The following is a 16897-nucleotide window of genomic DNA, read 5'->3' as shown; positions in this document are numbered from 1 at the left end:
GTATCTACTAAATAATTTTTAGCACTCCTCAGTGCTTTTGGGGTGTCCTCCCTAATTGTGCATTAATATTTCTGGCTGTCAAAAGTCATAACTGTCAGCAGAATCTACTAAATAATTTTTAGCACTCCTCAGTGCTTTTGGGGTGTCCTCCCTAATTGTGCATTAATATTTCTGGCTGTCAAAAGTCATTTCTGTCAGCAGTATCTACTAAATAATTTTTAGCACTCCTCAGTGCTTTTGGGGTGTCCTCCCTAATTGTGCATTAATATTTCTGGCTGTCAAAAGTCATATCTGTCAGCAGTATCTACTAAATAATTTTTAGCACTCCCCAGTGGTTTGCGCTCAGAATGGATTCAAAGCAGTCCACATATGATCTGAATGAGCAACCAGGTTCTGTCACCAGTCCTGATGTTAGTGTTCCCAGTACGTCATCTGGCCAAGGCGATGTCAAACAACAGAGTGTTTTCAAATTAGTGCAAAAAACAAAAAACAAAAAAAATTTTACTGTATTGAAGCGAAAAAGAAGTGTAACTGAGCAAAAGTTAAGTGACAATAAAAAAAAATTTGCAAGCATGCCATTCTACACACGCAGTGGCAAAGAGAGAATGAGGCCTTCACCTTTGGCTATTAGTGGCAGATCCCAAAAAGTTACCCAGCCTACAATTGATGCACAACTACTGTTACGCGTCAAAGCCGAGCTGCAAGATAACAGTGAGGCATTACAGGAGAATATTTGCTCTGATTCACAAATGACAACAATCCCTGTGGAGAGTCCATCCAACAGTGGGATGTCTAATCGTGAGCATTCTGCTGATGTGTGCCTTAATAGCCCGAGTGTAGCCGGTGATACCCAAATTGAGGATGCCACTTTGGAATTAGAAGAGGATGAGGGGGAGATTTGTGTAGGCGACGAGGGCGCTAATGATGATGTTGATGATTATGATGCAGCCAGATACCAAATTGCCTTTCTCAATTTCTATTTATATTCTAGATTATATAACGGCTGAATAGTTTTCTATTTTACTCCTAGTGGAGAGAGGATCTGATGCAGACAGATACCAAACTGCCTTTGTCCATTTCAATTTATATTGTACAGTATATAACGGCTGAATTTATTAGTATTTTATACAAGTGGAGGGTGGCCTAGAGAGACAAAAACCAAACTGGCTTTCTCCATGTCAATTAATATTGTACAGTCTATAACGGCTGGATTTTTTGGTATTTTATACAAGTGGAGGGGGGCCTAGAGAGACAGAAACCAAACTGGCTTTCTCCATGTCAATTAATATTGTACAGTCTATAATGGCTGAATTTTTTGTTTTTTTAAAAAAGTGGAGGGGGGCCTATAGAGACAGAAAGCAAACTGTCTTTTTCCATTTCTTTACATATTTAACTATAAGTGTAGGGTGTAATATACATTCAAAGACGATGGCTGCATTGCCAATATGCATAGATGGAGAGGAAGACAATCTGTTTTGTGTGTAGAATAAATGAAGGCCTACCAACGAAGAATTAAACAGTTTTTTTGGATGATTTATTACCTCAACAATTAGATTACTTATCTCTAAAACAGTTGGAGCACTAAATTGGGTTATTTTAGGCACAAAAACATGTATTTTCCAACAAAATAGCAAAACAAAACCAAACAAAACCAAAACCAAAACCAAAACACGCAATGGCGGTTTTGCAAAACCAAAACACGACGGTAATCCAGATCCAAAACCGAATCCAAAACCAAAACACGGGGGTCAGTGACCATCTCTAATTAGAAGGCTCAGAATAGGCTCCCCGGGTCAAAGTTCTGCCCAGAGCACACCAATGGGAGGTACGATCGGGACTCTAACCTCCCTAAAAGCTGCCCAGGATCCAAATGGACCACCTTGCATTGGTTTCATTCCAATTGGTGTAGGGGTGTCCAAATGCATAACCAGACAGATAAACATAGCAGATCCATCCAGTGGAAGGCCCAGAACAGGCTACTGAGTTAAAATTCTGGCCAGCATATACCAGCAGAAGGTCTGACTGGTCCCTCAACCATCTAGTATATTTTCTGGGATCCAGTGTTACCAGTCTGTGATTTTTTTGCCTAAATCCAGTGGAAGGTTCATAACGTGCTCCCCGAGTCAAAGTTCTGGCTAGTGTACACCAATGGAAGTTCTAATCGGGTCCAAAATCCACATATAATCTGGATCCAATTGAACCACCTCACATTGGTTTCATCCCAATCGGTGCAGGGGTTTCTGAATGTATCTCCGGACAGACAAACAAACCATATCCATCCAGTGGAAGGCCCAGAACAGGCTCCATGGGTCAAAATTCTGGCCAGTGTACACCAACAGGAGGTCCGAACGGGACCTTAATGCCCTAGTATGTCTTCTGAGATCCAGTGTTACCAGTCTATATAGTTTTTGTCCAAATCAATCCAGTGGATGGGTCAGAACAGGCTCCCCGTGTCAAAGTTCTGCCTAGCATACACCAATGAGAGATCCAACAGGGACCATAACCCACTTAAAACCTGGACAAGATCCAACTGGACCACGTCACGTTGGTTTCATTCTAATCGGTGCAGGGGTGTCTGAATGAGTAATGGGATAGATGAACAAACCAAATCCATCCTGTGGAAGGCCCAGGACAGGCTCTCTGGGTCAAAGTTCTGCCCTAGTATGTTTTCTGGGATCCAGTGTTACCAGTCTGTGAAATTTTTAGCCAAATCCATCAAGTGGAAGGCTCAGAACAGGCTCCCCGGGTCAAAGGTCTGCCTAGCGTACACCAACGGGAGGTCCGACCGGGTCCCTTATCCCCTTAAAATCTGTCTGGGATCCAACTGAACCACATTGCGTTGATTTCATCCGATTTGATGCAGGTGGTATCGAAGATATTCGCCAACAAACAAACAAATAAACAAACTTCTTTTATTTATATAGATAAAACCTCTGGGGTTTCTTTAAGAGGCACAATGATAACATAGCAAATTGCATTTTTTTTAGATAAGTTGTGCTCTGCTAAGAGCAGTTTCTTAGTCTGCCCTCTCTCTCTCTGCTTGATACATATTGTTGTGCAGGGGTTAAAAAATGTATGGTTTACAAAATTTAAAATGCCATAACAAAGCATGGCCTACGATCAAATTTCAGTAATTTCTTGGAAGTTTGTTATTTCATAAATGGTTACCTTTGAATCTTTACTTTTAATAGAATTTGTATCATTTAGGTAAACAGGTGGCTATCAGCATTTTTGCTGTAATGGTCCATTAATGCTTCAGCTCCTCCTATTACCATTGCCATTTGATAAAAGAGAATAGCGCCTATGAAACATCAATATGGAAGATTATCAGCAAACATTTTTAAAAAGTCCAGATGATTATATCATTGCATAATTACAGGCGATTAGGGACCCAAAACTGACTTTCCAGCTTTAGATGGAATTATACTTTATCCCATACACTAATAACTAATAAAATTTAATCAATTAACTTACTGATTAACAAAATCTATGAAGTTTATAGCAAAAAATACCAGATTAAATAAAAAAACAGACTTATTTATAAAAAAAATGCAGTAATTAGCTTCAATTCACATACACTATTTGGACAAAAGTATTTGGCCACACCTGTTAATTATTGAATTGAGGTTTTTTAATCAGACCTGTTGCCAGAGGTGTATAAAATCAAGCACCTACCCATGCAACCTCCATTTGCAATATTTGTGATACACAATAGGTCATTCTGAAGAGCTCAGTGACCCCAAGCGTGGTACTGTGATAGGATGCCACTTCTGCAATAAGACGGTTTGTGAAATTTCATCCCTGCTGGATTTTCCACGGTAAACTGTAAATGATATTATTAGAAAGTGGAAGCATTTACGAATAACAGCAACTCAACCACGAAGTAGAAGTCCACATAAAATCACAGAGCGGGGCCAGTGACTGCTAAGGCGCATGGTGCATGAAAGTCGCCAATGCTCTGCTGATTCCATAGCTGAAGAGTTCTGAACTTCCACTGGCATTAATGTAAGCACAAAAACTGTGCGTCGGGAGTTTAATGGAATGGGTTTCCATGGCCGAACAGCTGCATGCAGCCTCACATCACCAAGACCGATGCCAAGAGTCGGATGGAGTGGTGTAAAGCATATCGACATTGGACTGTGGAGCAGTACAAACGTGTTCTGTGGAGTGACGAATCACGCTTCTCTGTATGGCAGTCAGATGAGCAAGTCTGGGTTTGGCAGATACAGAGAGAACGTTACCTGACTGACTGCATTATGTCAACTGCAAAGTTTGGTGGAGGAGAGATAATGGTATGGGGCTGTTTTGCAGGGTTTGGGCTAGTCCCCTTATTTCCAGTGAAGGGCAATCTTAATACTTCAGCATACCAAGTCATTTTAGACAATGCTATGCTTCCAACTTTGTGGCAACAGTTTGTTTTGGGAAGGCCCTTTTCTATTCCAACATGACTGTACCCCAGTGCACAAAGCAAGGACTACAAAGACATGGTTGGATGAGTTTGATGTGGAAGAACTTGTCTGGCCCGCACAGATCTCAGACCTCAACACCATAGAACACCTTTTGGATGAACTGGAACGGAGATTGTGAGCCAGGTCTTTTTGTCCAACATCAGTGCCTGACCTTATAAATGCTCCACAGAATGAATGGGCACAAATTCCCACAGAAACACTCCAACATCTTGTGGAAAGCTATCCAAGAAGAGTGGAAGCTGTTATCGCTGCAAAAGGGGGACCAGCTCCATATCAAAGTATATGTATTTGAATACAATGTTATTACAGTCCCTGTTGGTGTAATGGTCAAGCGTCCGCTTACTTTTGTCCATGTAGTGTACGTCACACTGGAGCGATGAAAAGACGACTCAGGAGGCTCGGTTGCCCTAGATAGACTATTAAAGATATCAGAGTGTTGGAATACACTACTATCCATTACAACATTTTAACCAGTGAATTGACATATTGATATGTTGACTTTTAAGCCTCAATTTGCTGATTTGCTTGTGAATCAAACTTTAAGTGAATACCCAACCCAAACTTGGATTTGCGCCTTGATAAAACCATGTTGTGCTATATGTGGACATATTCAAAGTTGGAAAAGACAAATCCTAGCTAAACAGTGCCCAATGTTTTTGCGCTACATTCAAGATCAGCCAGGCTTTTCCCTGCATGCAAAAACCTAAATTGCATTTCAGCCCATGGATCGGAGCAAATTTATACCCTTTAGCCAACTCTAAATAATGATCTAAATATTACACCTCACATATTTCCTACTTCTGTGGATCTGCAGAGTATTTTTTTTCTATTTTGTATGTTGATAAAATGTCTGAATCATCTGAAGGTTATCTGGGTAATTTTGATGCTGACAGTTATTATACATGATTGAATACTAAAGTATTAAATAGTTATTGAAGTTTTAGCAGAACAACATGACTGAAACGAAATAGCAAAACGAGCGAGGGCAAGTATATTATCTATGTAAAAGCAGAGTAGCATTAAATGGTAAGTTATTTATCTAATTCTATATAATTCTACATGTGACTGTCTATATATAAAAAAAAAGAAGTTTGTTTGATTGTTTGTTTGTAGGCGAATATCTTCCACACCCCTGCACTGATTCGGATGAAACCAACACAAGGTGGTCCAGTTGGATCCTGGGCAGATATTAATGGGTTTAGGGACCCGGTCGGACTTCCCGTTGGTGTACACTGGGCAGAAATTTGACCCACGGAGCCAGTTCTGAGCATTCCAATGGATGGACTTGGACGACAATTTCAAGACTTTTAACATTGGATCACAGAAGACATACTAGGGGGTGTAGGTCTCAATCGGACCTCCTGTTGGTATACACTGGCCAGAGCTTTGACCCGGGGAGCCTGTTCTGGGTCTTTCACTGGATGAATTTGGATAACATTTAATATAAAAACAAAAATGACACTGGGCAGCCAACTAATGGGTGTGTGGGAAGAGCTGCTAAGCTGCTAATTGTTTCTAAAATGTTGACAGTTACATCCAACTGATTGTCAACTAACAACTTGAAGATTCAAACACAGGCAACGCCGATTACATCAGCTAGTGTTTATATAAAACAATGCTGATTAAACTGACTTGGTAATAGAGGCAGAGTTCTATATATAAGTGGAAGTGGAAAATAATAATTTGATTCTTTTAAACATTCTACAGCAATATTACAGAAACTGACTTCTGGGAATATGTTAATGTCCTTCAGAAATGTCCATGGGAATACAACGAGTCAGAACACAGTCACCTAAAGTGAGTATTCTTCCCAGCAGCTCCTTGAACCATTAAACAAACCTAAACATTTTCAAGACAGCTAGTGTATTCAGCATGGTATCTGTTTGAATTGTCCTCAATTTTGGCATTAAATATGCAATACAATTCCCAAGTATGCTTTTACATGGTACTTTTTCTCAGGATCTCCCATATGCAATCACTATCTCACTTCTATGGAGTTCATCTAAGTTAATAATCCCATACCCTATGGAACATTATAATAAGATGCAGCATTTTTACACTGAAGGAAAACACCATTGTTTTACTAGATGACTTCCTCTCTGTGTTCCACTAGTATGTCAAGCAGATTTTTAACAAATTGATCTTATATCAATAAGATCACTCAGAATATTTTTGCCTGCTGTAAAAAGCATTTATTCTTTATACTGAGCTATACATTCTAGATAATAGATATTTGCCTACTAATTATTTTCATTGTGATTCAATGACAGATCAGAGTTCACAACATGTTGTAAAGCAACCCACAGATTGCTCGTCACCCAAGACAATGCTCCACTAGGACATAAATTGGAATATGAGAAAAACCCAAATAAAAGCATTGAGGTCAATGAAAAAATCTACAGAATGATCCCAAAGGTAGGTCCACATAGATAAAGTACATTTTGAATACAGCCCGATCAAAAGTCCTAGGGCCCGATTCATTAAGGATCTTAACTTAAGAAATGTCTTATTTCAGTCTCCTGGACAAAACCATGTTACAATGCAAGGGGTGCAAACTAGTTTTCTGTTTTGCACATAAGTTAAATACTGACTGTTTATTCATGTAGCACACAAATATCAAGTTTACATTTCAGTGTACAAATAAGCTAGCAAGTATTTTGGTGCTACATGAAAAAACAGTCAGAATTTAACTTATGTGGAAAACAGAATTATAATTTGCACCCCTTGCATTGTAACATGGTTTTGTCCAGGGGACTGAAATAAGAAGTTTCTTAAGTTAAGATTCTTAATGAATCAGGCCCCTAGTTCTTAATGAAATATCACACATCTCTGCTGAGGCTCCATGCCAAATAGAAAACCAGGCTCTGAGGTCATTCTTACAGGCTTGGATTTCTTTGGGTTTCAGACCTCATGGAAAGACAAGTGAGGCAACTGCCTTAGGCCCCAATTTATAAAGAGATCCATCGGTTAAAAAGGCTTTGTCCCAAAATCTTGTTCATCATATTGGAAATACTACATATGGCCTAAATAATTAATTATTGCAAATAGCAATTACGTTCAATATGGTTCTGTTCCCATTCTTAGCATAATGATTTTATTTTAAGTCTTACAGTCATCCACTCCAAGGATCGTTAACCATTTTATGACTAGAGCTTCATGAGAGGGGGCATATTATTTACTGTCAGGTCCCCAAATTTGGGTGTGCCATCCCTGCTATCCTTTCATATGTTCTGAATCTGCATTATTGTTCCCAAATTAATATTCCAAATTTGGGATCAGTTTAGTTTGTATGGTGAGCACAAGGTTATTACCTTAAAATCCACCAATTGAAATGGCAATAAAATTATGATTATGATGATCCTTTTGCGCCCATCCCCACATGATCACCAGACAAAAAACTTCTAAGGGGCAACATTGTTTCAAAAGGGGACTCTTCAAACAAGAATCCCTCTAAGTCTGTAGGTGCTAAGATGGGGGGTCAAGTGCTATTAGTGCCCTCTTCCCATACCATTTTTCTTCACTTTTCTTTCTGAAATGTAGTGGCTGAGCATAGTGTGCTCATTGCATTCATTGTGTACCAGTACAATGACACCACAATTAAGTGACTTTTATCCCGCCCCACCCTGACACCAAATACTTGTTAGGATGGTTAAATATTACTTTATATTCTTTGAACCCCATGAGTGCTAAGGATACGTGAGACTTGTCCTTGGAACGTAAGATCGTAAGGGGTATATGTGGAGTGGAGTCCCATATGTCTTTAGCACTGAAGGGGTTAAATAAGTAATTCTCATTTGTGCATGTGTGCACCATTCCAGTGACTAATTGGCATTCTGCTAAGAGCACCATAATCCACCCAGTCACTCCCATCACAGGGAGAAAAAAATTGACTGTTCACAATTGACGCCACTTTGACAAGCTGTATCAATAGCTTTCTTATACAACTCTAATTGCAGAAATTTGCAGAGATAAGTAAATGATATCACAAAATGGCATTTGCTCTTCTGTCCTGCATTTATGCAGCTTTGCAAATAACCCTTGGTATGTAAATGTTTAAGCCATTCAACCAGTAGCCTGAAAAGCAGGCTATTTTATTAGGGGGAAAGTTATAAACCAATAAGACAGAAGAATAGCAGATGTTTAATTTTAAAATACTATTGAATTAGTGAATAAAGCTGCTGGAAAATCATATATGGTCTGCTGGCTTTACCAGGAGATCTTGTATGTTGTGGTACTTCCAAGTTGGCTTTACCAGAATGTTTGGTATATTGTTGAATTTCCCTGTTGGTTTTACCAGGAGATCTGGTATATTGTGGTATTTCTCTGTTGGTTTTACCAGGAGATCTTGTATGTTGTGGTATTTCCCTGTTGTCTTCACCAGGACTCCTGGTATATTGTGGAGTTTCCCATTTATTTCTGCCTTTAGCCCCGAAATATAAGTCTGTCATTATTCACAGTGTTTCTGGGAGACCAGTACACAAGATTTCATGATCACAAGTACAATGAAGAAAAACACCTTTGTCAAAGGTGTTATCACAAACCTCTTGATAGTAATTTCCAGCATGTCTTCCTTCAATAACACTGTTCCTTTTTCCTCTGCAGATTTCACCATACATCGGGAAGCCATTTCAGACATGTGCTGTGGTCGGTAATGGGGGTATTTTGTTAAACAGTTCTTGTGGGGATGATATTGACAAGATGGATTATGTGTTCAGGTGAGGAACCGATGGCTGTAATACAGCCATAGAACATTTAGTAAAACAAGATGAACTTCTTCTGGGAGCTCTATGTCTGTTTTACACTTAGAACTTTCTTCTCATTTATCTGTACAGTAAAATGTAATTTGGCCTATCAGTGAATTAATGTGAACTCATTTCACTCATTTCAGGATAAATGCCGTTTGAGCAAACTCGCCTCTCACAAATAATTTTTCTGGCTGTTTTTCTGGGATTGTTTCACAAGTCTGTCAAACCATAAGCTTAATAACTCTAATGGTTTGCAATATTATCAAGATGCAAATAATGGTAGAGATATGTCATGCGGTGCTTTGTAAAACAGTGCATTTCAGGTGGGTTTCAAGTGGTTGGACCCTCAGTCAAACCAATTGGTTTTGAAACCCCCTAATAAATCCATTGGTTCTACAAATCCATCCTTTAGTAAATCTATTCCTAAATGTCATTGGACCCTCTGTAGAAATATTCAATTGCTTGATTCCTATTTTGTTACAGGTTAAATTTGCCTCCACTAAACGTCAAGGACACTGGTGCAAAGTCAGATCTTGTCAGTGCAAACCCCAGTATCCTAATAAAGAAGTAAGCTCTAAACTTTTTCGAATGTATATATATTTTTTAAAATATCAATTAAAAGGCAAAAATGTTGGTGGATCCAGAACTGCTGTCTGTCTCTTCATATATAAAATAAGACAATGGGCTAGATTTACTACACTGCAGGTTTCAAAAAGTGGAGATGTTGCCTATAGCAACCAATCAGATTGTAGCTCTCATTTTGTAGAAAGTACTATATAAATGAAAGCTACAATCTGATTGGTTGCTATAGGCAACATCCCCACTTTTTCAAATCCGCAGTTTAGTAAATATGCCCCAATGTGCTTAATCAATTTATAAGTGGCAAAAAGTGCTTAAACTGGTAGGATTCACTGTGAAATACCCAAAAAATATATTGTATATCCCAGCACTAAACCAACTTCCAGCAAATAGACATAAAAAAGTTTCTAAACTAGTAATTAAAAGTCAAAAGTCTGTATTACATACATTTTCTAATACATGGTAATATATCCACCAACAACAAGCTGTTGCTACTAACAGGATGGTCCTAACTGGAAACATATGTTAATGTATTTTTTAAATTGAGATCAAACCTCATAAAAAATGTAACTATTATTATTATTATTATTATTATTATTATTATTATATTTTATTTATAAAACACCACAAATGATCTGCAGTGCCGTGTTGGGAACAAACAGTAAAACAATAGGTCATAACATTGCAGTACATTACAGTACGGTACAATATAGAAAAAACAGTACAATACACAGTAATGAATAGCCAGAACAGCATGAATAAGGTGGGAAATAGTCTCTCTCTACAGAACCCAGAGCAGGCCCCAGATCCACCACACCAAACTACATCTGCTTTATACAGCTGACAATTTAAGATTCACATTGGAAGGAAGTTGAATGTGTCAGTTAATCAGCTGATTTTTCATTTAAGTTCCAAGTCCTACCCCAAAAATTGTTGAACCATTGTAGTCCCAGCTCTGTTCATAGACTAAAAATCCGACAAAATACAGATTTATAAACAAAAAGTGTGGTATAGCATTCCATGGATTGGCAAAGCAAGACGCTAATCTTTAAGGTTGCTTAATCAGAAATTGCTGGCCTAATTTCTAATTTGGAAGAATTTGACCTTTTTTTTGTCATCAACAAATTTACAAATAATAATGTCATTGTGCAAGTTCTTACGTTGATTTCTTCCTCTTCTGCTTATGACATGGTCAATGTGTCTCTCCATTATGTCACATAAGTAAGTGGTCTCATTCTTTCTTCCACTGGAAGGTTTCAAAGACTTGACGAAAGGAGGAAACCCTTCATTGACCTAGTGAAACATTATGGCTCAGCCATGATCCTCGTACCAGCTTTCTACAACCAGCTAAATACAGATCTATGTTTCCGGGTGCACCAATCTCTAGAAGACTTCAATTTGCCAAATAAAGTTGCATTTTTTCACCCAGAATATCTCAGAAACCTGTCAGCTCACTGGCAAAAGACTGGACTTTCGGCCAAACGTATGTCTTCTGGACTCATGCTGGTCAGTGCAGCTATTGAGCTCTGCAAGAAGGTGACACTTTACGGATTCTGGCCATTTTCCCAAGGTCCAGAAGGAAACATAATCCCGCACCACTACTATGATAACATCAAACCCAGACCTGGCTTCCACTCCATGCCTGATGAATTTCATTTGTATACAAAGATGCATTTGAAGGGGGCACTGTACATTAAAGTTGGAAAGTGTTAGCTCATGGTGGTGGGTCCATTTCAGTTGGAAGTCTGAAAAATGTGGATTTTCTATTTCAGGTACTAACAAGTAATGACCTAGCAGAGTTCGAACACTATCTGGTCCACCTGCTTTAGGTTGACTTCCGAGGTTGACATTGTGTGCATTCCTCGAACTGTACATACATTCTGGTTACACACCGGTAAAACCACTCTATAAAAATCTGATACATACATTGAGGAAATGTATGACTGGATGTTCCCATTTTTGAATAATATATTAATTTCCGTATCAAGTATGTACAAAAAAAATAATGCCTACATCATTACTCAATTGCATATCATACAATTATGAGTCCTAACGCCTGAAGAGGTAGAATGGGGCAAGGTAGGAGTGGACAAGCATTTGAACCTGGGTGTAAGTATGCTCAACATTACTTGCCATATGTAGACAGACAGACAGAACAGACTGCAGTATACACACAAGATTTTGTTCAATAAAAGGTCACATCAAAACACATAAAAAAAAATAAAAAAATAAATGAACAACTCTTAACAGAGTTGGATTTAAAAATAGTTTTTGGATTTTTTTATATTAAAAACACAAATCAAGATGCTTTTATTTTGTACTATACATAAAATGTGTTTTTAAAGTATATCTTCCGTAGATACACATGTCCAGTGCTAGACAGTAACACAAATATGTATATGTGTGCTGCTAGGAAGACTGACCAACTGTCCAATTCAACTTCTCTTACTGTGTGCATAAAATGCAGATCTCAATATGTGATCGTGTCTCCTGGACTCTTCTTTAGTATTTATTAACAAACAGAATATAAAATGCCAAAATATTAGACAAGATCTATATTCAGTGAACATATATGGTAGCTCTGCAGACTGTAGAACCTGATGTCCACTGGGACTGCAATGCAACATAATTACATTCACTGTCCCACCAGTAATGTGTCCTAAGAAACTATGTCCAAAGTTGGCAACTATTAAAAACATTTCTACATTTGGCTATAAATTTCCACACATTTCGCCAGTGGAATATGATCTTAAGTATCACCAGTCCAATCGTAACCATATTACACAGCAGTATGTTGTATTGACCACACTTTTCCCAGCTCTATTCATAGACTATAAATTCTGATAAGTGTATAGTATTCCACAGAATGGGAATGTAAAAGCGGAAATAGAAAATTATATCAGTGGAGCTCCCCACCACTGAGGAACAGCCAATTCCACACATTTCACTCTCCTGTACCAAATATGCACATATCGTAATATTCTATAGTAAAATAATGCAGAAGTATGCTATAGTAATATTCTGCAGATTATTAGATTACCGACCTCACCAAACTATCTGCAGAACATTGATCTTTTCCATCTACCTCCAATCAGATACATAATGATACATTATGTAGATTATTAGATTATTGACCTCTCTAGAGAGTGGCAGAACTTTGCTCTATTCTGTGTACCTCCTCACAGATACATATTGATATATTCTTAGCTATATATAGATTATTAGCTACCTCTCTATAAATCTGCAGAACATTACTCTCTTCCGTCTACCTACTGACAAATACATATTGGTATATTCTGCATATTTTTCTTTTACCGAGTTCTCTTGAGATATGCAGAACTTTGAACTGTTCCATCTACTCCTTGAAACGCATAGAAAAAAAGGGGTCCCTATATCCAAATGCTGGGACTCTGCTGGTAGTCTGCTCTATACTCTCTCCCTGGCACTGCCTGCTTATTTCAGGGTAGCTAAAAGCAGGAATCATCCAGGAATGCATATATTGCAAAATATAGGATGACTCTCAAGCATCACTTTATCAGCTCTAGTGTTCTATGCTCTCTCGAGTAGAGTTCGTATAGAAAAATTGTGATTTTTTTTTTTTTTTGTATACTTACTTTATGCACTGGGCTGTTTGTAAAACAAGTATTGTCCAAAACATGGCAAGTAATTGTGCACCTGGACAGTGCTCTGTCTCTTCTCAGCAGTTGTCCTGTTCTACGTCATTGTCCTCACTGGCCAGAGCACTGAGAGCGCTAATGGGGAGCTGGGGGAAGGAAGCATGATGAGAGACAGAGCACTGCCCAGATGATCAATAAGAATTCTAATCAGTCTGATTGGCATGCTGGTCTTTTTACTGGTCGGACAATCTCACAGGGAAATGGTGTGCAGAAGGTGGCCTGCACCATTGTGGCGAAGGTGGGCTGTTATAAGTGACTCTGTAGATTCACATCTATCTAAAGTACACGCAAACCTTCATATATAAATAAAACATTATGTCATAGTTAACTTTACTTATGTATTATTGTATTTACTTTAAAAAAAAAACATTTTTGGAGCTTCCACACCTTTCTTAATGTATTATTATATTTGCATTTATCATCATTTTTGTTTCTATTTATATATCCTTTCAGTACCAGGGCAGCACAGTGGGTTAGTGATTAGCACTTCTGCCTCACAGCACTGGGGCTATGAGTTCTATGATTCCTGTCCATGGCCTTATCTGTGGGGAGTTTGGGGTAATTGGGTGCTGACAAAATTACCTTTAGTGTGTGTGTGTGTGTGTGTGTATGTATGTATGTATGTATGTGTATTAAGACAACAAGCTCCAATGGGGCATGTGAATGATAAATATTCTCTGTACAGCGCTTCAGAATTTATGACGCTATATAAATAGATGGTGATGAATTGTATTGGAACCAGTATTGATATTGAATGTAGCAATAATATTGATGCAATTTTTACAAGTTCATATGTATGTATTATCTGTAAACACTCAATAAAAATAGATGTCACAACTATGTGTATTGTCATGTAATGAGATAATAAAGAGGTGAACTGAACTGCATAATCAGACCCTTCCCATAAAATAGGATATTACATATATTATATATATATATAATATCCTATTTTATAATATATAATTATATATATTATATATACTATATATATTTTTTTCTTTTACATATAATCATTAATGACATTTGGCCCACTAATTTATTCATAATATAGCCACCGTAAGATAATAATAATTTTGTCCCTCTAAATAGAAATCATGATTACCCTCATAATTAAAACTTGTACTGTGCCTCCTGTTATGTTAACATTGCCCAGCAGTGGAAAGCTGATGTGTTTGCTAATCTAGTCCATCCAAAGCAACGTGTTGATCTCTAGCAAGTTTGCACAATCACAGCTTCATACATATGGCGACTTGTATTCTTAGAATGATTAAAAATAGGGATGGCGATTTGTAGCGTGTCGATTTTGGTTACGTCACATTACTGTCGATTTACGATCAACTCGCACTTTCAGACATCGTCTGGGTCAAACTCTCTGGAGAAAATCACTGAAAGAGGAAAATCGCAGCTTGATACATTTTGCCCCAATTGGCCAGTTGTGGTTTTGCAAGGGGACCCATATAAAAGATGTGTTTAACATAATGATACTGTATATAATAATAAAGCAGATTCATCACTATGAATCGGCACTTCAAACAGACTTGTTACCGGTGCAAGTAATAGAACAGAAAAACACGCGTAGAGATGCCCATATCTTGAGTCGGACACTGCTGCATGCGCTCGAGCTTGGCACACCCTTAATGCACATTGACTATATGCATGTGCCCCATTCCCCGCCCTGTTCCAGCCATGTAAACGTAGGCTGACGTAAGTGTCCTTTGTGCTGGAAGATGAACTGGACATTCTTGTGCTCACTGGTGTACAGTGCGTTTCTGGCCATACGCAGTGCGATTTTACACAAAATATGTCATGTATCAGCATTAACGTTCCTAATTGAATCAGTACCATATTGTCTAGCAAGATGTTTTTAGTTTTATACATAGCAATTGAATGAGCTTGAATGAGTACTATCTTTAGGGAAAAATCCATGTAAAGATGGTATTTAGGAGCACTGTGAAATGTTGCAGAATCTTTCATCAATAGCAAGTTAAGATCAAATTATAAAGATTGTCTACTTTGGGCAATTCCTTCTTAAAAAATCCTTCCCCCCATGTAAAGCAAATAGGGAGCACCCCACTCAGGAATCACCCTTAACTGGAGAGCTGACTTTATCTTTACTCTTGACGCTGAAGGATTCAGTCTAAAACTGCACAGAGCTCAAGAGCACCGAGCTAGAATTTGAGCAAGGAAAACCACAAAGAAGGTGTCTAAAGGTTGACTATATTGTAAAAGAGAATGGAGAGAATAAAAGAAGCAAGTTCTGGTCGAATTACAAAATTACGATGCATAACATTTATCTTTGCCTTCAACTACCACCTTTCCTTCCACCAATATTACCAGTAAAGCACTAGTAAAAAAGAAGCCTAACTTGCATTGCCTTATGCTAAATTCAATTTCGTCAGGCTTCACAACGTGAGAACAATTTTTGTTATGTGTGTCACATTTGCAATTGTTTGTAGTATATAAACAATTTAAAGGAAGCAACTGAGGGACATGCTTAACTAATAAACATTAATTTTCCATATTGTGGTGTGTAACAGCTGCAGAGGAAGTGTGAAGTACAACACCATGTTTATCCACCTGTACCAATGTAGAGTGGAAGTCAAATAATTGGATGAAGTCGTTCTAAATTAGCAAATATCTATTGTAGTAGTTTTCTGTGCGACTGCTATTAATACGCTATGTCATAACAGGGTTAAGTCAATCAGAACATGTCATCTGTTCGTATCCTTTATGGGTCTCTAAGTTCTACCAAACCTTTGCAGGAGAATTGTTTTGTTTTGGATTTCTCTGCTTGTGCTTCAAAGAAGACTTATTTGGTTTGACTGCACGGTGGCTAAGTGGTTAGCACTTCTTCTTCACCACTTCTGAGTTTGTATGTTCTCCCCGTGTTTGCGTGGGTTTCCTCCCACACTCCAAATACATACTAGTAGGTTAATTGACTGCTATCAAAATTGACCCTAGTCTCTCTCTCTCTCTTTCTCTCTCTCTCTCTCTCTGTCTGTTTGTGTGTATATGTTAGAGAATTTAGACTGCAAGCTCCAATGGGGCAGGGACTGATGTGAATGAGTTCTCTGTACAGCACTGCGGAATCAGTTGCGCTATATCAATAAATGATGATGATGACTGTACATCACGATTTTACCTCCTCCAATCATTTCACCTTGGTTTTAACCCGCACTATTCTACCTTCTTCAATTCCATGACTTTGGCTTTGTCCTTCACTATTCCACCTTCTTCAATCCCTTGACTTCAGCATGTACATCTCTACCAGTCCTCTCAGGCGACTGGACCGGACATGGTGTGTCTCTGATTGCTACCCAAGCCATGTGTTTCTTTCCTGGGAGATGAACAAGGAGAACTTCTCAGGTGGTTCCAATGACATGTTAGGTCTCACAGATTCTGTTGCCAATTACAAATGTAGCAAAAA

The 16897-nt window shown here is 38.2% G+C and overlaps 1 protein-coding gene across 1 annotated transcript in view; it reads left to right on the top strand.

Annotated features, from left to right (window-relative positions):
- The window catches only part of LOC142150400 (alpha-2,8-sialyltransferase 8E-like), a 91158-nt gene extending 79652 nt beyond the window's left edge, over positions 1-11506 (top strand). The window contains exons 5-7 of the mRNA XM_075205596.1: positions 9072-9184; positions 9698-9781; positions 11047-11506. Of these exons, the coding sequence (XP_075061697.1) occupies positions 9072-9184; positions 9698-9781; positions 11047-11506 (657 nt within the window). The remainder of the gene's footprint in view (positions 1-9071; positions 9185-9697; positions 9782-11046) is intronic.
- The last annotated feature ends 5391 nt before the right edge of the window (positions 11507-16897 follow it).

Source organism: Mixophyes fleayi, chromosome 4, assembly GCF_038048845.1.
Source record: "Mixophyes fleayi isolate aMixFle1 chromosome 4, aMixFle1.hap1, whole genome shotgun sequence".
Lineage (NCBI taxonomy): Eukaryota > Metazoa > Chordata > Amphibia > Anura > Limnodynastidae > Mixophyes > Mixophyes fleayi.
The sequence above is the reverse complement of the archived record's forward strand: the minus strand, read 5'-3'. Positions and strand labels throughout refer to the sequence as shown.